Here is a 25,842-nt window from a genome sequence, read left to right on the forward strand (position 1 = left end):
CTTGGACAGTTATTTTTTTAAACCAATTCATCTATTGGACGTGCCATTTGCAGTTTATTATTTTTTGATTATTTAGTAGAATAATACAACTGAATTAACTTAAATAAATTTGAAATTAATTTATCAAAAATATAAATTTTTTGTTCAATTTTTAATTGTAATTACGAAACTATTGAATATATATATATATATATATATATATATATATATATGTGAAAATCGAAAATAGTACATATTTAAAATTGGTTAAAATAACTAATTTTACATATTCTTAAAGTTGAGAAATTAAATTTGACCAAAACTTTAAATATGGACTAATTTCAATTTTTACTTTAAATTAAAATATCTAAAACATATTTAACTATTATATATATATATATATATATATATATATATATATATATATATACTATTTAACTGTAAAATGTTATATTTAATAAATTTATTAACTTTATTATAATGGTGATATTCAAATTTTGATAATGATAATTTAATTTTAAATCATATTATTAATTATATTATTATCTAATTTATATTAAATATAAATAAGCACGTAAGTAATGCATTTATAATCTTAATTAAATATCATTGAAAATCTTTCAAAATAAACTTAAATTAATATAACACTTTCTTCCTAAAAGTCATTACATTATCTTTGAGTGACAGATTTTAGTCAAAAAAATTTAAAGGAACCAAAATAATGTATTCAAATTTAATATATTTAATTATTATTACTAATATAAAAAAATTAGTATTGGAATCTTATATGTTTTTCTTCAAAAAATTAAAATTTTGAAATTATATTTTATATGAAATTCATCTTAAATAATGTTTTATAATTCCATCTCTCTCTGAATATTTTCATATTTGAGTACGTTTACTTATAATAAATTTTAAATAATTAATATGAAACATTCTCCCTATAATTCAAAAGAAATAATATAAAACTTCCCGTTTATAATTAATTGAATATTAAATGGTTTTCTAATTCAACAATTGAATTCCTAGCATCATGTTTGAAAATAGATGAAGAAATAAATTTATATTGTTTTCATCTTCAAGAATATCTACCTTTTTATCACTTTAAAAAAATGAATTTATTATTTTATTTTTCATTAATATATCTATTTAAAAAAAATTAAGACTAAAAACTAATTTATCAAAATCTAATAAAAATTTGAGAGACATACTAAAAGAGAAAATATGATAATCAAGTCACACTTAAGAAATGATTATGAAAAACTATAATACATAACTTTTCTTTTTATATTTATAAAAAAATAAATATATAAAAAAACTCATAAGATGAAAAAAATAAATAAAATATCAAACTAATATTTTTCTATCAAGAGAAAAAGAGAATTATTTCTTTTTATCTTATAAGAGAACGGATGAGAACAGATAGCAAATGAATGAGTTTATGTTTAACTTTCTATTTCTTTTTTAAAATAAAAAACAAAAGAAGAGATGTAAGAGTAATAAATAAATACAATACATGAGAAACTTAAGAGAACAAAAAAAATATCCTAATAAATTTTATTGTTCTTCATTATATTTAATTTTTTATTTATTAATATTAAATACTATATTTTATAAAAAAATAAAAATTAATCTAAAAATTAAAAAAAAAAACTTTTAAAGAAAATTTAAAAAATCTTGGAGACGATAACATAACCCCCTACGGACCTTCTAAGATACCCCAGTGCAATCTTTTCCCACGCAATTCACACATTACATATATAATTCGAATATATATATATATATATATATATATATATATATATATATATATATATATATATATATATATATATATATATATATCAATCTAACTTAATTTTTCACACATTAGAACATTTAATTTCGCTCGGCGTCTCCATCCTCGACCCAGAAAGCTACCTTGGAGCTGAACTTGCTCAATGGTAATAAAATTATATTACTAGAGCTCTTTAGATTTTATAAAGGAAAATGAAATTTCGACAAACTTTGAGAAACAACTATTTTTAATAAAAAAATCTTAAAACTTTATCACTTTATTTTTACAACTTCCAAAACAAAATTCATTCTATTCAGTAACTTTGTCCACAAAATATTTATCAAAAACATTAAAATGATTATTTATGACCATATAAGCTGAAACAATACTAGTTAAATTAAATTTTACATTACTTAAGCTGCAATCATCTCTTAGTGAATGTCAAATGTATATATTTTAACTAAAGTAATGCCTTTAATTCTATGCAGATTTGCTCTCATAGTCATAGAGAATAAAAGAGAAATAAAAGATTAGGTGATGCTTTCTTTTATTATAATTTATTGATAAACTGAGATACAAAATATCAGCTCTCACAAGTATAAGCCAAAGGAAATAGGGAAACAATCTTACATTATAAGCCAAATTAAGTTAAGCAAACACTCCACAAGAGAAAACTCTCTCTGTATATCATATATGAAAGTCCTTGGTAAAAATATTGTTGAGTTTAGGCATTGGCCAAAAGGTAAGCCTCAATGACCTTAAAGAGAGCATCACTCTTGGCTTTGCCAGCTTTGAGTTCATCTTCATTGGGTGGAGCATCTCCTTTGCTGTGGTATTTTATGTTCAGCTTCACCACAGAGCCTCCGTTGGGGCCATCACTGAGTTTGGTGTCGATTGTGATCTTCTCTGCAGTGTCTGGCAAGGCAACACCTCCAACAATGCTGTAGCTGTATCCCAAGTTTGCCTCATCTATTGCTTCTATTTTGTGCAACACAAACTTTGTCTCTCCATCTGTTACATTCATTCACAATTCACAGTTAGATTATATTATTAATGGAGATGTACAAAATAAGAGTGAAGATGTTACGTACCCTCAAGGAAAGAGATCTTCTTGATGGTTCCGGGGCCACCGTTGCCCTCCACGATTTCAACACTCTTGAAGGAATCAACCGCCTTTGGGACGATGTTGTCGGCGTCTTTCACAAGAGCTTTGTAAAGGGTGGCAGGAGCCACGGGAGAAGTGGTTTCGTCCTCGAATGTGAAAACGGCCATGCTTAATAGAACTGAGATGGAAGAGAATGGAAAAGTGTATGATATGAGAATATAAGGAGAAGAAGATGTTTGGTTTGTGGGTATTTGGCAGAGGAGTGGTATCTATTTATAGCTCAGAGCATTTGGTAGCATAACACATGAAAGTGTGAATGAAGCTTCTCATTGGCGGTTCTTTGTTAGCAGTGTCGTTCTCTCCCAATAAACAATTTTCTTGAGAGATAGTATGTCATGCTGTATTATTCTTTCTTACTTTTCTATTATCACTTTCATCTTTTTCTGTTTGTCAAATGTCGTGTCTGGAAAACTTTCAAAATCAAACAACACAAATTGCATACACGTCAGTTTCAACGATCAACGATGCCGACTGTTTTGTTTGCTGATGTGCACAGATTATCTAAGACTCTCATGTTTTCTTAAATCAAATAAATTTGGTCATTTCAAAATTTTATGTAATTTTTTAAAACATTACGTTATTATATATTCTTATATATTTAAAAATCCATTATATTTATACTTTAGTGGAAAAGACATAGGATATGTTATTGCCACTCATCCTTAATTTTATATTCTTAGAAAAGTTTAATAAATAAATATTTTAACATATAACATTTCATTTTTTTATGCATTTTATACAATTACAATAACAGTTTCAGTCTTTACTATCATACAGTTAATGATATATTGGCTTGGTTTATAATTAATAAATTGTGAATCAAATTATTCCTTTGACGCGGATAGCCTGTGATGCTTTTTTAAGACGCCTTCTAGATGCTGTTTCTTTTATCAGAAATGTCACCTTGTTGGAGGAATTGGACGGTTTTTTATAACCAGTTTTCAGGAAGTACCATTACACAATTAAATATATTTATACTATGTATTAATTTTGCTTTTCGGTCTATGTTTTCAATATTTTGCTTTAAATTAACAATCTAAAATCACTGATTAATATTTTTAAAAAGTATTCCTCATATTTATTAACAAATGGTTTTCAACGTACAAAATTTCTATGAGAGTTGTTTTTAGTTTCTGTCAAGCATTTTACAAATGATTAAATTTTATTTTATTTTTATATTAATTTTCTTTTTCGACAAATAAAGAATATACTGTCCCAACCATGAACAAAAACTATTTATGAATAAAAAAAATACATTTAAAATTACTACACTAACATGTTAATTATTATGATACAATCAAAATCAAGTATTGAATAATTCCATCCAAAATAACATAAATATTGTTAAGAGAACCTTAAATCATATATATCAAATTAGAGTTGAAAAAAATATTATTGTAATAAAACCATTTAGTTTTATTTGTTCTAGAAGTATCTCAATTCTTTTTCTGTATCTGGACAGTTTCTCTGTACATATAATACATTCTTCTGAACTTATTTCACATATAAAAAATATCTGGATCCATTTGTCCAATTGTGACGTCTTGAGTAATTTTTCTTGTGTCTTGACTTTCAATTATACAGTCACCAATGACTTATTACATTCATATTTGATTTGAAGATCTAATATATAATTTAAAAATGGCTTCACAATTAACATTGATAACTATTATGTAATGAGACATTTTTATATTTCATTCAAATCAAATGATAATAAAGACTATAAATATCTATTATTTAACTTGTACAAGCCTAATAATAATATGATGGTACCCCTGAATTTATAACTTAATTTTAAATTAGTTATTGAAAAATATAACTTAATATCAAACTAATCCTTATAAATATAATATATTGAAGACGAAATATTCTAAAGGTCTTGGTAATACAATCTAATTATCTGAACTTTATTTATATTTGTATAGATCAAATCACAATTTTCATTGTTTTAAAAATTAAATTCTCATCAATCTCTACCAAATAACCTATTTCTCATTAATTTTTACTTTATCAATTCTCAAGTTAACATGTATATTTAATATTAAAAGATCAAATTATTTTTTAATAGTGCATTAGTCAATTAATTCAAAAATATATATGTCTCATTTTTATTGTTACGACCTTGTTATTAAATCTCTAAGTATAATGTTATTAGTTTATATACAATTAACTTTTTAACTGTGTTAACACGTCAAAAACTGTTTTAGACTATACATAACTCTTTATTTTATATTTTATATCAAAAGTTGTTTCTAATTTTTTTTATGAACTCTTTCTTATACGCCAATATATATATATATATATATATATATATATATATATATATATATATTTTGGGAAATCACGTACTAAAAATAATTCCTTCAAGTAGAAGGACACCCACAAATAAGAGCAGAAAAATTATAAATAAAAGCACACAGAAAATTTAACGTGGTTCAGCGCCTCAAGTCCAAAATTGCAAACCCTTTATAGTGCAATTTTTCTAGCAAAAATTGCAAATCTTCCCATGACATACAACTACCCAAGTCCCCCATACACCCAAGAGACCTATTGAATTGTGGTGACAACTCTAAAACCAACTCTTTACTTTTATAGTATTTTTCTACTACTCTCTTCTTCATATTACTCGATGTGGGACTTTGGTGAATACCCACTTGAGAACCAACATATCCTCCCTTCACCAAAAAGTTTCACATACTATGGAACAAACATTTGACACACCGTCAACAAATTTGCTTGAACCACACTCTTGCTACCAGTGATCCAATATATTTGCTTGAACCACTCTTGTCATTGGTGATCTACACAGACTCATTAAGGATCACCGGCGGAACTTTAAAGTGACAGGGGGAGCCGCGGCTCCCCCAAAATTTTTTTGGAATTTTTTTAATATTATATTTATATATATTTTTTAAATTATAATTATATATTATTTATATTAAGTTTATATTATGGAAAATAATAATAAAAATAAAATAAAAAATGTAATAGAAATATTGATTTATAAAAGAGATTAGGGTTTTGTTTTTGTTATAAAATTTTTCTACCATGTAAGTTATTATGAAAGTGTGTGAGAAGAAAAAATTACAAAAAAGATATATTAGAAACGGAGGTTAGAATATAACCCTTAATTATGAAATTTAAGGATTTTGTGTTTTCCTACCTATGATAAATTTTGTAAAGTTTTGAATTTATACAGGAGAGATGATAAATTTATATTAGAATGATTATGATAAATAGTAAAAGAATTAATTCTTTTTTTGAAGGAGGAAAATTTGTGATAAACATGTAAAAAAATTGCATCTACGTTAACTAAACTTGAGAGATTTAGGGAGAACCAAGAATTCAAGACAAACAATAAAAAACAAATCTCTAAAGTTTCTAGAGTTACATATAATGAATTTAAAAATTCATTAAAACGCGATTCGGAAAAAGTGTCATCAAATTTCACAATACTCACCAAATCAGATTGATGAGGTACGAAGAGTTTATCTAAAATGGTATTTATGGTTTGGTATCATGATATAATAACGAATAATAATCATATTTTTTTTGAATTCTACTATTATCTGTGCTTGTTTTAAGTAGAAGAAATGAAGAGAGAATGAAGAGCTTTTTCTTAACTAAAAAAATAAAAAATATAATTTGGCACCCCCAAATTTTTTGTCCAAGTTCCGCCACTGTTAACGATGACAATCTTTCTTCATCATCGACCCTCATCACCTTGCACATCAGATTCGTTGTCAACAACTTTCACATCATTGTCACTAACAATTCTCTGATACTCAAGGAGAATCCATCATCAACACCACCTTGATCAAGCCACGACACTGCCACAACACAACAACGCAATACCCATTGTTGAGGAAGCATCGCGTGAGCTATGTAAAACACCACCATTGGAGATCTCGAGCTCCACCCTCACCATGCAGATCCAATGTTACCAAACATCTCAGTCCACTGGATGCAACAACCAGAGTAAATCTATAAGCCCCAGAGCACTTCCTCCACGCACATGTCGCAAACTGCGATTCACACAGATGAGATCTTCATCGTACATCACTCACGGGCCATGTGAGCACCAACTAGAACCTCCTCCGAAAATCTGGGAGTATCTTGCTACACACGGACTCCACTCTCTTCTAAGGGCATTGATTCTGGTCAGTATGCCAAATTGCTCCTCTTCCTCCCTTGATTAGAAGCCCTTGGTCAAAACCTCAGCTCTGATACCACTGTTGGAAAATCACGTACTAAAAATAATCTCTTCAAGCGGAAGCACACCTACAAATAAGAGCAGAAAAATTATAAATAAAAGCACACAGGAAATTTAATGTGGTTCGGCGCCTCAAGGCCTACATCCACAAACTCAACAATAGGTATTATCACCAAAGTGCAATTTTTTGTGGACCAAAATTGCAAACCCTTCATAGTGCAATTTTTCTGACAAAAATTGCAAACCTTTCCATGACACACAACTACCCAAGTCCCCCATACACCTAAGAGACCTATTGAGTTGTGATGACAATTATAAAACCAACTCTATCCACTTGAGAACCAACAAAATATATATATATATATATATATATATATATATATATATATATATAATAAAAGTTTGTTTACAGTACTTGCACTTCTTGACGTGAAGAATGAGAAAATTTTTTGCTTTAGATTGCTGTTTTTTAAGTTTTGAATGGTATTATATTTGAAGATATTAATGTAAGGGAGGAAATGTTTTTGCACGATAACAAGAACTGCATGAGGCCCAACACTTCTTGACGTGTCCCATTTTTCTGGTTGGTTGGACTGTTCGATGCAATGGAGTTCTCCTTCATCGTCTCCATTACCCTGGGACTCTCCACCATCACCTCGATGAAAATACCACACTCTAATTACTTCAACAACATCTCGAAGGTCGTCTATAAAGAATTGTTAATTTTTTCATGGCTGCCAATTTTATATACTTCTTTCATATAAACTATCAAATTATCCACGTCATAGTTGAACGTTCAAACTAACATGTACATACCATTTATCTTTAATTTCAAAGCTCCCAAATCGCAATACCTCACAAACATATCAAATAAATAATATTTAACTTTCAACTCAAAATCTTGGTAAACGCAGTAACACCAAATGCTTATAAATAGATACCACTCCTCTGCCAAATACCCACAAACCAAACATCTTCTTCTCCTTCTATTCTCATATCATACACTTTTCCATTCTCTTCCATCTCAGTTCCATTAAGCATGGCCGTTTTCACATTCGAGGACGAAACCACTTCTCCCGTGGCTCCTGCCACCCTTTACAAAGCTCTTGTGAAAGACGCCGACAACATCGTCCCAAAAGCCGTTGATTCCTTCAAGAGTGTTGAAATCGTGGAGGGCAACGGTGGCCCCGGAACCATCAAGAAGATCTCTTTTCTTGAGGGTACCTAACATCCTCACTCATTTTTTGTCTATCTCCATTAATAATATTATCTAACTCTGAATTGTGAATGAATGTAACAGATGGAGAGACAAAGTTTGTGTTGCACAAAATAGAAGCAATAGATGAGGCAAACTTGGGATACAGCTACAGCATTGTTGGAGGTGCTGCCTTGCCAGACACTGCAGAGAAGATCACAATCGACACCAAACTCAGTGATGGCTCCAACGGAGGCTCTGTGGTGAAGCTGAGCATAAAATACCACAACAAAGGAGATGCTCCACCCAACGAAGATGAACTCAAAGCTGGTAAAGCCAAGAGTGATGCTCTTTTCAAGGTCATCGAGGCTTACCTTTTGGCCAACGCTTGAATTATTACCTGCGTCTTTCCCTGTGTGTTTATCTTAAAATTGGCTTTCAACATACAGTGTTTAAGTTAAGTTTTGTTGTAAGGTTATCTTTGTATCCACTACATCAACCAATAAGTTATAATAAAGGAAAGTATTACTTAATATCACTTGAAGTTTGTTTTTGCTTTAATGTTTATGCAGTGAATTTATTTATATATAGAACTTGAAATTACTCCATGTTGGATTCCCATGGCTCGTTGCCCATTGTCGTGATCTCCTCCTTCTATCAACACTTTTTCCTCCTTTAATATTATTTAGGTTGAAAATCAAATATCAGTGTAACTATTTCAGTATAATAGACTTGAAAAAGATAACTTATAACTCTCATATTAAAATTTTGAGTTGGAAGATTCACTTTAATAGGTTTTAACTCATACTGCTTCGAAATATATATATATATATATATATATATATATATATATATATATATATATATATATATATATATATATATATATATAACACTTCTGTAGTTTATTAAATATAGAAATATTTTATAATATACTTTTCATTTACGAGGTTACAAATTCAGGACCAGTAACTAACATGATTCTTTATTTAATTATATAATTATGTTTTTAGCCTATTATTAGTTTAAAAGAATTAGATTTAGTTATTATATGTTTTTTTTTTATTGACAATGTTTGTTACACCTTTTTTTTTAACAATTAGTAATTTGATATATTGAAAAATAAAGGTATCGGTTACCTTAGAATGACTTTATGATCCATTTAGTTACATTTTGTATAAGTGTTTTTTTAATTAATTTAAATGGGATGAATTAATAGTTGAAATAGTAATGAAATTTTAGAATTTGTTAATGAATTTTAATATCTATTGATTTTAAGAAAATTTTACAATTGCTTAGTTGAGAAAAATATATATATATATATTTGATGCATTTTATGATGTTGCAAGGTGAAATCTAACTCAAAACCAATGTTAAATTTTTTTTACATAATCCGTTATGATAAAGAAATGTTGTAATATGTAACGTATTTTACATATTAGATTTGAGTTGGCTGAGGGGTAAAGTTGGAAGTTTTCGAAGGTTGTGAAAATTTGAAACTCAGTGGTAAAGTTGCAATGTGTACTATTTATAAACAACGTATATGTCTGTATCTTACAATTTTTAAACATTATTTTTTTTCACATGGTTAATCTGTATAATATTTCAATCATTTTTATGTAATGTTAAATAGTAACTTTGTTTGTCAAAATCTTGTGACTTTGAAGCATTCATATTGAGAGAAGTTTATGAATAAATAAATATATAGCACTTCTATATTAAATCATAAAGAAATACGTCACATTCAATTCAATTCAATGATGGCGCAGCATTTAGAAGTTCAACGATGGCGATTGTTTACAGGAACGAAATACTTTTATATTAAATCATTATTTAAAGACATCAGAAACGAAACTTTAAAATTGTTATTTATCTATATAACATTATAACATTCTTTCTTAACTTTCCTGGCTATTTTTTTATTAAGAGGGAGGGTATTCCACACATATTTATATCAAAATTTGTTGTGATTGTATTTTTAATTTCAATTCTTTGTAATCTTGTTTTAGGTGTGAAATGTTAATTTTGATGGATAATTTGTAAAAGCGTAATTTTATAATTTTGGTAATTACACTTGAAATATTGTCAACGGAGGAGAAGAACAAAAATTTAGTCAAACTTATCCTTTTAATTAATTAAGTTACAAAGTTCTTTAATTTATTAGACAAACTCATTTTTTTTCCTATTAAAAAGTGAATTTTAAATTTAATTTAATTATAAAAAATTATTATAATAGATTTTGACTCAGAATTTTGATATCATATTAAAAAAAAAAGAATAGTGAGATTTACGTTCACTTATACTCTATCAAATTATTTTATCTTTAATTGTTATAAGATTTTCTAGATTACATGTTATTTATAATTCATCGCATTTTGTCTTTTTTTTCTTTGAAATGCGCCTAACAAAAATATCTTACATAAAGGTTTTATAGTTTAACATGTATTATTTGTTACTTAAAATATAAACGTGTATAATAAAATATTTAAATAATATAATAATAATGTGATTTAGATCAATTTCATTGGGAAGATGTTATATAATTATATTAAAAATTTGAAATAGAATGAATTAAAAGAAGCAATGGAGTGAAAAGCAAAATAAAATTTAAAAAATTAATTAAATACGAAGAATAAATTAAAAATTGTATTAATTTTTAGTTTTTCTTTTTTTATCAAACAAAATAAAGTAAGCTTATCTTCTTCATTTTTATTTCTTTCCCTATAACCAAATGAACAATAAGAGTTTAATTAATAAATATAGAATGAATATTCACTTTTACGCTCTGTTCACTTGAATGTTCTATTCATTTTCAATGGATAATAACAACAAGCGGATTTGTGAGGATGGATCGAAAGTAAAATTTATATTCCTTAACATAATTTAAATGGAAAAGAAGAGACGAATTTGGAGGATGAATCTCAAATTTCATCTCTTTAGCTGTGTAAAGATTTGAAGAGATTTATACTACTTTTATTTTTATAATCTTTTTTCGATATATATATATATATATATATATATATATAATACTGATAATATTTATTTATACGTGTATATAATTATAATTATTAAGAATAATATATAATAATAAAAATATGTATAATATAATAATTAATAAAAATTATATATAATAATAATACATATAATATAATAATTAATAATATATATATATATATATATATAATACTAATAATAAAAATATCATTAAACTTATTTAAAAATTATTTATTTTTTTTATTATAAGTTTAATAGTAAAATTTAAATTTTATCTATTATATTTTTTTAATCTATCACATTTGTAACGACCCAAATTAGTATATGATTATACCAATTTAAATAATTACATAAGTAATAATCAACAACACATAAATGTAAATCTATATACTGAGTATTCACAGTCCTCCAAATTATAAGTTGATTTTTCAAAAATAAGATATTTAATATCAATGAGGTGCTACTGATACTAGGTATAGGTATATACATATATACCTGCGTTCATTCCTATTCACCAACTCACAATCTCGTTATTGACTCTCAATACTACCTATAAGACCCTTTACTCACGCATATTGATATAAATATACGATCATCGTAGGTGGAAACCACTAGGTGGAAACCACATCTTTAAAAACACAAGGGTGAGCTAGTGAAATTATAATTTGACTGTAACAAAACAAATAAAGCAAATGAAATTTCTTCACATAGTATTAACACAAATCATACTCAAATAAGTCTAGCTTAAGAAAAAATTTCTAGCTTAAGCGATATCAGACTAGCTTAAGTGAAAATTTTTAACTTAAGCGAGATTATTCTAGCTTAAGTAAAAATTTCTAGTTTAAGCGAGATCAGTCTAGCTTAAGCAAATTCTAACTTAAGCAAGATCAGTTTAGCTTAAGCGAAAATTTCTAGCTTAAGCAAGATTAGTCTAACTTAAGCGTAAATTTCTAGCTTAAGCGAGAATAGCATAATTCCACTTTACTTCCTGTTTGAATTTTAGCTTAAGTGAGAATTTCTAGCTTAAGCGATACACCAGTCTAGCTTAAGCGATATCAGTTTGCTTAAGTGAGATCAGTCTAGCTTAATCGAGAATTGCTGCAGAATTTTAATTCCTTATTTTCTCTTGTGATTGACTGAGTTAATGTTAAAAACATGATGTATGAAGCAATGCATGAATGATGTGGTATTTTTTTAGACCTGTACTTGATGTGTGTAGCATGGAATGATAATTATTATAGATAACATGTGGAATGTTGATGACGAAAGAGTTTTGAGGGAAATTCTTGGTGATGGTATGGTTAGTGTATGTCTTGGTATAGAAGATGTCTAGATAAAGGAAGGTATTATGAACTCTGATAATTGTTCACACTCATATAGAGTAGAATGCAGTATATGGTGAGAGTGGCAGGAGATCCTAGTCTTGGGACGTGTTTGGGCCTAAGGCATAAAGTGATTAACCTTATGTGTGGTTAGGTGACAACCCCTTGTGTCTACACTCTGAAGAGTTTAGAAACCAGCATGTGCATACTTCCTTTAGAATTTTATATCAAATGCATAATCCGGATAATTGAGTTTGAGGGTCTTACTTTGTTTGACTTCACATGCCTTGAATGATTGTTTAAAAATTTGTCTATATACATATATGATGAAAATTATTATTATTTTATTTCTAACTTACCCCTTTCTCTCTGTTTGTGTTCTCTGTTTGACTTTTCCTTTTTGCAATGATCACCAGATATTTGGTGTGAGCAGACATGGAAATTCCTTGGGATCGTTCAGATGGTGGTGGTGTTGTTGTCTAGTCTTCGACGTGGTAGCTAATGTTCTTTTGAGCACCTTTTGTCGATTTGTTTTATTTTGCAACTTTTTGCTCTGTGAACATTCTCAATTTAAATTGTTTCATGTCTGACTTAAGCTTATGGCCTTGTTTTATGCATTACTACTCTTCCTTTCCGTATATTATAGATAACGGTAAAAGGTTAATTCTGATATACTTTATCGATGTTCTATTTCTGTATTATAAACATGCGACATTTTATTTATTAAAATTATTTTATTAGATCGGGACGTTTATATATATATATATATATATATATATATATATATATATATATATATATATATATATATATATATATATATATATATATATATATATATATATATAAACATAAACATAAATAAATTTAATTTTATACTTAAATATAAATTTAAGTTTTTCACCATTACAATTAAGTTTGATGTACATAAGACGTAAAAAATTATATTTTCTTCTGTATCAGTGTAATTAGAACTCATTTAAAAAATTATATTTTAGTATTACGAAACAATTATAATTTTTTTGGGATATTCATCGGAATCTAAGAGAAAAGATTAGCATGAAATTATATAGACTTACATTTTTAAATTAGTGTCACTAAAGCTTATGTGATTTTAGTCTGTATTTTAAATTATTAAATGGGATTTAAATACCAGAATAATGCATAAGAGGAATAAAAATCTTACAATTAGGAAACTAAAAGAACCAAGTAGATTAAGAAATTAAAATCAGCCATTTTATATAAAACCCTAATGAGAAAAGCTTAAGACGTAATGGACTAAAATTACTCTATTGTGACAAAACTATGCATTGTTGACAAAGCAAGTAACACAACCGCAGCCCGGAGAAATTTAAGAATGGGAAGCCGCCATTCTAGAAGTTCTTAGATAAGAAATTGGACTTTATGCTTTCATATATTTATACTAAATATTTTTAAAAAATAATTGGTTTATATTAACATATTTAGTTTTTAATATGATAAAAAATCATATTTTTAATAATGACAACATTAATTTCATAAATTTTTTATTTGAATTTTACCAATAATTAATATAAGGGTTAAATATATTTTTGTCCTTCAACTTTTAGTGAAAATTAAAATTGATTTCTCTTGAAAATTTTGAACCAATTTAGTCCCTTAACTCTGTAAATGCGTGAATTTAGTCATCTTAACCAAATTTTATTAAGTTTATTTAACATTTTCAACCCATTTTATTATAATATTTTAGTTTGTTTACATCGTTTGACACATATTCACTCTCTCATGTTAGTTGAAAAATGCATTTGAAACATCAAATAAACTTAAAAAATTGGTTTAAAAGACGAGAAATATATGTATTTCTAAAGATAAGAGACTAAATTGGTTCAAAATTTTCAAGAGAGACTAATTCTAATTTTCACTAAAAGTTGAAGGTCAAAAATCATATTTAACCCTTAATATAATTGAATTAAGTATATTTTAGTCTTTTAATAATTTTTATTTTATATTTTAAAATAATTTCTTACTGACAACCAATTTTAACGATAATTTGAATGAAAAAAAATATTAATTACTATAATAAATCAATTTAAATATTAATTTACAAAATAAAACTATAAATTACTAAAATAATTGTTATTATAAATAAAAAATTATAATAGATAACTTTTTTTTTAATATTATAACTTTTTATTATGTAAAAATGAAATATATCAAAGAGTTTATTTATTATTGTTATTATTATATTTAAAAAATGTTCGTAGTAAACGAAGAACAGAGAATGGCCCTAAAAATCCTTGTGTCAGCTTCAGTCAATAATATTCATAGAAAGAAACACAGTGAAACTAAAGTTTGTGCTTATAAATAGAGGCCACTCCTCTGCCAAATACCCACACAGCCAAATATCTTCTTCTATTCATACACTTTTCCATTCTCTTCCATCTCAGTTTCATTAAGCATGGCCGTTTTCACATTCGAAGACGAAACCACTTCTCCTGTGGCTCCTGCCACCCTTTACAAAGCTCTTGTGAAAGACGCCGACAACATCGTCCCAAAGGCGGTTGATTCCTTCAAGAGTGTTGAAATCGTGGAGGGCAACGGTGGCCCCGGAACCATCAAGAAGATCTCTTTCCTTGAGGGTATGTAACATCTTCACTCTTATTATCTCTATCTCCATTAATAATATTATCTAACTCTGAATTGTGAATGAATGTAACAGATGGAGAGACAAAGTTTGTGTTACACAAAATAGAAGCAATAGATGAGGCAAACTTGGGATACAGCTACAGCATTGTTGGAGGTGTTGCCTTGCCAGACACTGCAGAGAAGATCACAATCGACACCAAACTCAGTGATGGCTCCAACGGAGGCTCTGTGGTGAAGCTGAGCATAAAATACCACAGCAAAGGAGATGCTCCACCCAACGAAGATGAACTCAAAGTTGGCAAAGCCAAGAGTGATGCTCTCTTCAAGGTCATCGAGGCTTACCTTTTGGCCAATCCTTGATCAAGTGTCTGATTAAGATAAAGTTACGTGAATGTTTACTTTCTTTTCGCCATTGCTGGCACAGTTATGTGAGGGCTTGATGTCCTTTCAATAAATCAATAAACTATAATAAAAGATGTTATCACTTCAATTTTTGTTTTATTTTTTACGGGAATTAATTTACTTATAATTTAATATATTTTTTAGAATTAAATATACTTTCAAATCTTAAATTTGGATGTAAATTTTGAATTCTTAATTATTTTAAATTTTGATATATTTTGATGTTTAAAATTAAAAGATATACATATATTTTTTTAAATTTAATTGTGTAAAATTTTCTTTTATTTATATATATATATATATATATATATATATATATATAATACTAGATATTTTAAAAATTTAAACGAGGAAACTAAGAATAAATATGAGAACAACCGAGATGAATATGTGTATATACTTATTTTCATTTCCGTATTCAATTAAAAAAACATTAATATCATTCGTATTCATACTGATACATGGTTAATGTGGAATTCATATCAACACCAGTATAAATTTATTTGTCATCAATATTTAGTTTAAAGTAAGAATTTTAAATGCGTTAATTGTTTAGGTTTCTTCTTGTTAGTAATTAAAATGCTAAAATTCGAATAGTTGATATTATTTGAAGTTTCTAAGTAAAGAAACCTCAAAATAGAAATGAAACTTAATAAAATAATAAATATCATATTTGTAAAAAACATTACATAAGTATTGTTTTATTATAGTTATTAGTATAAAGTGTAATAAAGTATAAATTTTTTTAGTAAGAGTGTAGTAAAATAGTTATATTCAACTAGCGTAACACAGGCGCTATCGCGCCTGTGTGTATGTACTTTTTAAATATGCGTGATATTATATTAGTATGTGATAATATTATAATGTTATTAAGTTAAAAATAAAGAAGAAATATATCAGAACAAATAAAAATAAAGTGAAATATATCAGAACAGATAAAAGAATAACCATTGATAAATAAAGAAGAAGAGAAGAAGCATAGACATCCAATTTTATAAAAAATTTGTAAAAGTAACGATCAATTTTTAAAAATTTAATAAATTATTATATTTAAAGGATAAAATTGGTATTTTGAAAAGTGGACACAAAAAGGGGAATCCCCTTTATATATTGTTATAGATAATATATATATATATATATATATATATATATATATATATATATATATAATATTAAGTCTATCTTCAGGAAATCCTTCATTTTCTTGTGATTTAACATGTTTGTTGAGATTTAACATTTGAAATTGATATTTAGATTCAATTACTATAGTGTGCAATTTATTTGACACGTTAACTTTATTGTTATATTTAGTTTTCATTCACAAACAAAATAAAGGAGAGTACCACAAAAATTCATAGCATTTGATCCGTAAGTTATTTTATTATGCTTCATCCATGATTGTTGTTACTTTATAATAATTTCACATGACAGAACTATGATTCCATAATTGTGATTCAATGAAATAACTAACATAGTATTAATTATTTTTATTAAATGCTGAATAGTCTAGTCAAAGAGTGAGAGAAGATTATCCGTCTTTACTTGATTAATATGTGTAGATCAAGTCATATTCATTTTTATTTTATGTTTTTTTGTGAAATTTTAGTCTCTGCAAAATTTATTTGACTTATATGGGTGCACTTTTGATTATGGTGGATTTAATCTAATCACTTTCACTTATAAAAGAGAGATGTACATTTGTGATATCAGTTGTTTCTTGCCAAATTATTCGATAACGGGATTGAAGTTGGGACAATCCAAGTCAAATATTTGAAGAGTACAAAACATAGTTGATTCTTTTTAAGAGGTGAAAGACTTCAATTACATATTAATATAGATTTTTTCTTTAACAAACACACATTTTTTTTATCAAAAAAATATTAATAAATTTAATAACAGAGTACTTGAGATATTTAAACCCTTTAATAAACACACATGATAATTATTAAAAAAGTCAAACTTGTAATTAATTGATTTAAATATTAATGAAGTTCGAAATAATATTAATAGAATTAAAGTTTTTATATTAAAAATATAATTTTATTATTATGATGAAAGTAAAATATGTCAATACTACACTGGAATTCATGTTAATTCAATGTATAAACAATAGAAATAACTTCTTACATGTCCTTTCATAAGTTACAACTTTACCACATCTCCAATGTATAAATGAAATTAATGTTTATTCAATGTATAAATAAATTAAGTGTACGCAAGTCTGAAATGAACTGAGTGTATTTTTTAAATAAAATTTTGCCTAGTAAAAAAATTGAAAGGTAGAATAGAGAAGGTTGTCGATTCTAATAACATTTATCTTCAACAACATATATGCATGTTTGAAAAAAAGAAAAAAAACTTTTTAATTGTTTGTCAAAATGTTGTGACTTTGAAACATTCATATTCAAAGAAAAGAATTTTTCCTAAACTTAACACGTCACCTTCAATTCAATGATGGCGACTGTTTAAGGGATGAACTATTTTTATATTAAATCAATATTTAAGAATATAAGAAACAAAATTTTTAAATGGTAATTTGTTTAACATTATTTTGTATTGAAATGTTATAGAAAAGTTTTTTTAAAGAATTATTTCACGATTTTAATCTTCATAAATTCTACATGTAGATAATGTTGATGAGTTACAATATTTTCTATAGACCTCAAAAATATTATGACAATATTACTATTTATTTCTTTTGAATTATATATATAGCAGTTATCTGTAAAAAATAATTACAAAATTATTAATATGGATTGTCATGATTCATTGTCGGCAACCTTTATCGATATTTTTCTTTATTACAATTATTTTATATTTTTGACATTATTTTAAATATTATCACTTGACGATAATATTGCTAGTTCTACACGTCTGTTTAATTTTTCAAATGCAGATGGCTTTTCAATCTTTGATTTAGAAGTTATTGGAGGCAACAATTTGTTGTTAATGTGGATGGGTGCTTCACACGGTCGAAGCTAATTTTTTGTCGTGAAAGATATAAAAAAATAGAATGGATAAGAAATTAAGAAAAGTGAAATAAAAATTGAAAAAAATAATAATAAAGAATAAAGTGATGAGAGTCATTTTTTTATTATTTTTTTTATCAAACAAAGTAAATTAAATGTATCTTATTAATTTTTTTCCTTTATCTGCGAAATAAATAATGAGTATAATCAATTTAACAACTTGATGTTATTTTTCCCTGGAGTTTTAAACTTTCAGAGGATAATTTTGAAAGAAAATAAATTGATTCTTTGAGGGACTTTTTCTAAATTATTTAAAGGTCAGATGTTCCTTAACTCTTAAGATTATAATAAACATAGTCGTTTTTTTTTTCTATTTCTAAAATAAATATTAACAATATTTTTTTAGGTTAAATATATTTTGGTCCTTAATTTTTAATAAAAATTAAAATTAGTCTTTTCTTACCACTTTGATTCAATTTAGTCTTTCAGTTTTAAAACTGCATAAATTTTAGAGATGTATAAATTTAGTCTTTGTAATCAAGTTTTCTTAAATTTAGACACTTCAAATGCAGTTCATGATAGTATTTGAGTTGTTTATATCATTTGAGACATTCTCGCTTTAATAGTATATAAGAAACATGTTTAAAATGTCAAATACAATCAATAAAAATTTGTTAAAGTGATTACATCCTAGCATTTATAAAAAAGATGGACTAAATTCGTTCAAAGTTTTGAAAATAGATTAATTTTATTTTTCACTTAAAAGTAAGAGACCAAAGCATATTTAACTCTATTTTTTTATATTTTTTAAAGTGATATTCACTTTTTATAAAAATATATTTATATTTCTTTTAAATATATAGATTTACTTAATTAAATTTTAAGTCTTTATAATAATTTTGAGAACTTTTAATTGAATTTCTAATAAATTTTAATTAAATTTATTAAAAATTCAATAATTCAGTTGAGATATTTATTTAAATTTTTTATTCTTAGATGATATGAATATTAAATAATTAATGTGATTGTTGTATTGTCACGTCATTTTACTCTATCATTGTTATATATTATTTTATTACTTTAAAATTTTTTATTTTATATTTTATAATATTACGCTATTATTATTTTAAAATTGTATAATTTTATATATTGGAGACGTAAGAGTTAAGGATTATCAAACAAAACAAAGTATATTCTTTTTGTGAACAGTAATATGTTACTTTGACTTTGATACTAGAAGAAGATCAAATTTGTAAAGGTCCTTCAATCGCGGTCTAAATTTTAAGACGGGGTGACCGCATTCTATAAGTTGTTAGATAGGAACAAGTTTAATTTTATTTATTTTTTATATTTTATTTATTTTAATTAAGGTTTGCTTGGCAAATGTTAATGACGTTAATTATAAAATGTCTAAATATCTAAGTCAATACTAAATCAGATATTATATTAAAATATATGTTCACTTTCTAAAATCAATTAAAAAATAAAAAATTTATATTAAATGATAAATAATTAATTGTTATTTATGCGTTGAATAATTAATTTAATGCTGAATCAAATAATCATAAATATATTTTCTATAGTAAAATATTGCATTTAAAGTCCTCCCATGTTTTACACGAAGATATGACATTAGTAACAATCTTGGTGTTGCTTCCTGTGAACACCTTTATCCTTTCAGAACCTTGTGACTTGGTTAACTTTCTGTTTAGTTCACTTTTAAGGATTTTAAGTACTTGGTTAACTTTCAATTCATTTTCTTAAAGGATGAAGGATGTGACTAAGAAAAACATATATTTGATAAAAAATTAATAATTTTCCTTTCTTATTTGGAGCATTTTTCATATTTTTCAGAATTTTTCTTACAAATTTGTTATAAAATTTTGCATAAAAATAATTTTTCTTTGCTAATTTTTTATGAATTTTAATTGGAAAGAAATTCTTCCGTGCATATATTTTTATACAATAATAAAATTAGCAAGTGTTTCTTATAAAATTTTATGAAAAAAAATAACATTTTTGTGCAAAATAATAAAATTAGCAAGTGTTTCTTATAAAATTTTATGAAAAAAAATAACATTTTTTGTAAAATATTTAGAAAAAAAAATAGTGGCAAATTCTTGTAATCCATTATTCATGACAAAATTTGTAAGTATTTTCTAAAAAAAAATCAAAAAAAAAAAGAAAATATGTGTATTTTTAGGAGTGAGATGAAGACATAAGATTTGATCACTTATTTTGTTTCTCTCACCTCATTTTTTTTTTCATTTTATTGTATTGTTGTTTAAAGATTATTCAATAACTTATATTCTTTATTCATTAATTGAATGCAAAGGATATTTAAAGTATTACATTGTCTCCAAATGATATAATCTGATCAATTGGTGAAAGCAAAATAGATTAGGATTATGTTTAAATGTAGAATTGTATTATGATTTCACAATAATTTTTATTATTGTATATTTTATGTTTTGATCTTTCAATTCTGGGACACTTTTAAATTCTTCAGCAATCAATAAAATTTATTTTTTGTTCATTTTCATTTGTATTTTAGCATATTTTTTTTAGAGTTTTGTAATTTCTTTATATAATTTAAATTGTCATTATTAAGAAAAAATATATTGAATTAAGAAATTATAAATATAGGTTGATAATAAAACAATAAAATATTATTAAATTATTAAATTATAAATAATAGATAATAATAAATAATAAAATATTTTATTAAAGAATTATGTATAATTGTGACATTTAAAAATGTGTAATATAATGTGAATTATGGGATTTTAAAGTGTTACTATTTTCACTGAATTTGTTTTTCAACAAACAAATTATGTCATTTTTAACTGTCATTAATTACTTTTATAAAATATCACCTTATATAATGTATAAACTGGTGTTTCTTACAACTTTTGAATTTAAAATGTTGTATTATATTTTTTTAGGTAAGAATTACGATGTTTTAAAAAAATATCTTGCATGTAAATAAAAATGTTTGAAAATGTTGTAATACATAAATATAAATGACACAACTTACACAGTGTCCCATGTTAAAAATATATTCGCACAAGTATTGTAGTTATGAAAAAAAAAATTGTGAGAGAAAAATTACTCGCAATTTGTGAAATATTCTACAACTAATTGATCTATATAAATGTGCTACCATCAACATTAAAAGTAAGGAAAAATTTTCATTAAGATCTCTCAATTTTATTATCCTTTCTAACTCTTACTAAAAATTATAATATTTATAATTATTTTAGTTAACTCATCTTAAATTATTTTATATTTTGAGATAAAGGTGATATTTTTATGGAAAATAATTTTTTTATTACTAAATTTTGATAACTTTCTCTACAACTTTAGGTGTCATCTTCCGAGTGGTTTTCTATTTTTTTCTTTTTTTTCATTCTCAATATTTCAAAACTACATATAAGATGATATCTCATGTTATAAGAGAAAATTGTCAAAATTTAGTAGTTAAAATATCATTATCTTATTTCCACTATGCCAAAATTAGGAATAGATAATGCTATTTAGATAGTGCTTATTTAATTAAACGCTATGTATTAAAACACATGCTAAAAGACAACGTTTTATTAAACAAATGCTATAAAAATTGTTATACATAGACAACGCTTTATTAGAAAAAATGCTATCTATGTTTGTTTTATACTTTTAAAAATAATAATATTTTAATATAAACGGATAGAAAGCGTTTACAAAGTTAAGCGCTATTTATATTACATTAATATATAGCTTTCAAGCAGAAAAGCGCTATTTATTGGAGCATCTACCCTAGTAGAAGATGATACCTCATGTTTGTTTCATGTTTGTGTATCATCGTCATAAAAGTAAGGAAATTTGAAGTGATGATTTTTATTATAACTTATTGATGAAGTGAGTTAAAAGATATCAAGTCTCACAACTCTTACAAATAGCGAAAAGAAAATAAACACCATTACATTGGAAATCAACTTAAGTACTCTTGTATATAATATATAAGCAAAAGATGGCATTAATGACTCAAGTTTTGATTAAGGATTGGCCAAAAGGTAAGCCTCGATGACCTTGAAGAGAGCATTACTCTTGGCTTTACCAGCTTTGAGCTCATCTTCGTTGGGTGGAGCATCTCCTTTGCTGTGGTATTTTATGCTCAGCTTTACCACTGAGCCTCCGTTGGGGCCATCACTGAGTTTGGTGTCGATTGCGATCTTCTCTGCAGTGTCTGGCAAGGCAGCACCTCCAACAATGCTGTAGCTGTATCCCAAGTTTGCCTCATCTATTGCTTCTATTTTGTGCAACACAAACTTTGTCTCTCCATCTGTTACATTCATTCACAATTCAGAGTTAGATAATATTATTAATGGAGATAGAGATAATAAGAGTGAAGATGTTACGTACCCTCAAGGAAAGAGATCTTCTTGATAGTTCCGGGGCCACCGTTGCCCTCCACGATTTCAACACTCTTGAAGGAATCAACCGCCTTTGGGACGATGTTGTCGGCGTCTTTCACAAGAGCTTTGTAAAGGGTGGCAGGAGCCACAGGATAAGTGGTTTCATCCTCGAAGCTGAAAACGGCCATGATTAATGAACGGATAGGTACTAAGAAAAGGAATGAAAGTATATATAATTTGAGAGTAGAAGGAGAAGAAGATGTTCGGTGTTGCTTAGTGTGGTTTTGTAGCAGAGGAGTGACATGTATTTATAAGGAAGTAAAGTAATAGCAGCGATGTCTCTCTTCTATGTATTCATGGATATGTATGGCCATGACATCGTGTGTGAATAAAGTTCCTTCAAACAAGGTTGGTGGGTCATCATTTGTTCTTTGTTTATACCAACATCATTCTTTCTCAGTAATGTAAATAAACAATCTTTAACATATAGTTTCAAACATGTAATATGCTTTTTTAGTTTTCTATCATTATCTTTATTGTAGTCAAGTATTGCGTTATGAAGCTTTCTTTTTTAAAGAATATAAATTGTACAAAGGTCAATTTCATCCATGGCGACTGTTTGCTGTATTGATCCGAATGAATAATTTTATATTATATTAGTAGTATTTAGTTTTTATTTTAGTTAACGGATTGCATAAAAAAAATTAATTTATAATTAAAATCTAGAAGGAATGAATATTTTTAATATATGCCGTACAAAATTAATATCCAAACTAATCAATTATTATAAAAAATCTAGGAATTTAGAATTATAAAGACAAAATATAAAATCCATTCATTTTACGAAATAACATCTATATGTTATGGTTTTGATGAAAAGCTCCTCAATCTTAATGTTTGCGTGTTTACTAGGATCAGAAAAAAGTTTAACATCAAATTATTCATTTCGCAGTCGTAGGTAGAAGAAATATTATACAGACACCCTTCTAGATTTGTCGGAGAATTTGGAATTCTCGGCGGGTTTTATGGGTTTTATGTTAATGGTATTTTGATATTCAATTATTTTTCATATTTAATATTAATGGTATTTGGACTTGAATTATTTTTCATATTTAACAGAAATTAATATTACCTGAAGTTATTATGATTTCGGACAACTTCACTTTTTCGTAGATTTATGAAAAAATTGTGTGAAATTCTCATTATTTTGCTTTCAGAGTCGTCCAACCTTTGACAACTTATACCTTGATCAGTAATTTTTTTTACTTGCCTAATTTTATAATATTTGGACAAATTTAGTCTAGATATGTAAAAAAACCACTAGTTGCATTGTGTTAAATAATGAATTGAAAGAGGAATTCGGAATAAAAAGGAGTTCAATTTTTAAAGGTAAATACAACTTTTATGCATCCAATACAGTTTTAATTTTTTTACACTTAATATTTTAACTTATATATTTTTAATCTTTATTGATGTTAAGTATTCTATTTATCTTGTTTTATCTTTGTGATAATTAAGTTCTTTTATCTCGTTGATTTATGGTTTAGTGAACAACTTTACTAGTATCAACAATCTAATTTCAAAAGAAACTTAATTCCCTTAAAAACTAACATAATGGCATATTCAAACTATATATTTAACTTAACTTCTCTCTTACTTGTAAATGTCTTAAACTTATATAAGTTTAATATTTATATATAAATATAAAAATGTTATACTTTCAAATAAATAAATAAAAAATATTAAGAAAAAAATCATATAATCAACATGACTTCATTATAATTTAATGAACAAGTTTTGGATCAAAGTACATATAGTTAGAGGAAACATTGTATATGGTTAAAAATTAAATGAGTATAAGTCTTATATTAATTATAAACTTGAGTAAGAGACATATAATTATTTGGTAATATTCCTTTCAAAATATCCATACTGATATTTATATATTCACTCAAATATTTATTAGACATTTCTTTTATAAAAGATTAAATGATAATAAATAAAACAATATATTGTCTAGTATTTAATGTAAAAAATACCCGGTTTCTTTTCTTCTACGCTAAATAACACTGAAAAAAAAATTAATTACATAAATTTCAAAATAAAGTATCACATAAACTAAAATTCTTTTTTAGTTATTTAATCTTCAATTCCATACTTGATTTAATTATCAAAAACTTAAATATTAAATATTTTAATTACTTTATTTAAATGAAATATTAAAAAAAATAAAAAAAAAATATTATATGTATTTAAATTTATTTAAATTGTTAAAATTAACATTTTCGCCGTACTTCTACTGTGAATTTCTTTTGCGACAGTTCATTGTTAAACAAATTAATCGGTCTTTAATCAATTTTTTTATAACAAGAAATTATTTTTTAAATAATCTCATGTTAAACATGATTAATAATTTAAGAAAATAATATTAAAAAAAAACTTTTAAAAAAATGAAAAATAGGGTTGCTCATATGTGTGTAAAAACACACCATTTATTTTATGTTTTCAAATAGTCAAAAGTTCAAGCCTCTGGCAGTGGCGCTCTACTCCTCGGCATTTGGCTGTTGTGAATGTATAAATGTCTTTTGTCTCGAAAGTAATTTTTCAATTAGTGGTATATTGAATAAGAGTAAAACACTAAATTAGGAGTTCCTATATTTAAATAAGAAGACCTAATCAATATGGGTGTTAATTATATTTTGTGTATATTCACTTTTTTTTTTATATAGATTGGAGTAACTTAATTATTTTTTAATATATTTTATATTGTTGATGAAAGAGAATTTTTATATTTTTATGTTTTA

General features: G+C 25.8%; 4 protein-coding genes across 5 annotated transcripts; 2 read left to right on the forward strand and 2 right to left on the reverse strand.

Annotated features, from left to right (window-relative positions):
* Positions 1-2,286: 2,286 nt before the first annotated feature.
* On the reverse strand, positions 2,287-3,119 carry LOC114177113 (pathogenesis-related protein 2-like). The gene is made up of 2 exons (XM_028062362.1): positions 2,848-3,119; positions 2,287-2,767 (listed from the first exon to the last, which is right to left on the reverse strand). Exons 1-2 carry the CDS (start codon positions 3,026-3,028, stop codon positions 2,481-2,483), a joined length of 468 nt encoding a protein of 155 aa, XP_027918163.1. The 5' UTR covers positions 3,029-3,119; the 3' UTR covers positions 2,287-2,480.
* Positions 3,120-8,073: 4,954 nt separating this feature from the next.
* Positions 8,074-8,867, forward strand: LOC114177277 (pathogenesis-related protein 2-like). Its single transcript, XM_028062555.1, has 2 exons — positions 8,074-8,354; positions 8,435-8,867. Exons 1-2 carry the CDS (start codon positions 8,174-8,176, stop codon positions 8,719-8,721), a joined length of 468 nt encoding a protein of 155 aa, XP_027918356.1. The 5' UTR covers positions 8,074-8,173; the 3' UTR covers positions 8,722-8,867.
* Positions 8,093-15,760, forward strand: LOC114177276 (pathogenesis-related protein 2-like). Of its 2 annotated transcripts, XM_028062554.1 has the most exons (3): positions 8,093-8,162; positions 15,072-15,263; positions 15,344-15,760. In XM_028062554.1, exons 2-3 carry the CDS (start codon positions 15,083-15,085, stop codon positions 15,628-15,630), a joined length of 468 nt encoding a protein of 155 aa, XP_027918355.1. In that variant the 5' UTR covers positions 8,093-8,162; positions 15,072-15,082; the 3' UTR covers positions 15,631-15,760. The 2 variants fall into 2 exon arrangements, with proteins under 2 accessions (XP_027918355.1, XP_027918354.1); XM_028062553.1 differs by lacking the exon at positions 8,093-8,162 and having other exon boundaries at positions 15,004-15,263.
* Positions 15,761-22,496: 6,736 nt separating this feature from the next.
* LOC114177278 (pathogenesis-related protein 2-like) lies at positions 22,497-23,330 on the reverse strand. Its single transcript, XM_028062556.1, has 2 exons — positions 23,046-23,330; positions 22,497-22,965 (listed from the first exon to the last, which is right to left on the reverse strand). Exons 1-2 carry the CDS (start codon positions 23,224-23,226, stop codon positions 22,679-22,681), a joined length of 468 nt encoding a protein of 155 aa, XP_027918357.1. The 5' UTR covers positions 23,227-23,330; the 3' UTR covers positions 22,497-22,678.
* Between the last annotated feature and the right edge of the window lie 2,512 nt (positions 23,331-25,842).

The sequence above is a fragment of the Vigna unguiculata genome, chromosome 3, assembly GCF_004118075.2.
Source record: "Vigna unguiculata cultivar IT97K-499-35 chromosome 3, ASM411807v1, whole genome shotgun sequence".
Lineage (NCBI taxonomy): Eukaryota > Viridiplantae > Streptophyta > Magnoliopsida > Fabales > Fabaceae > Vigna > Vigna unguiculata.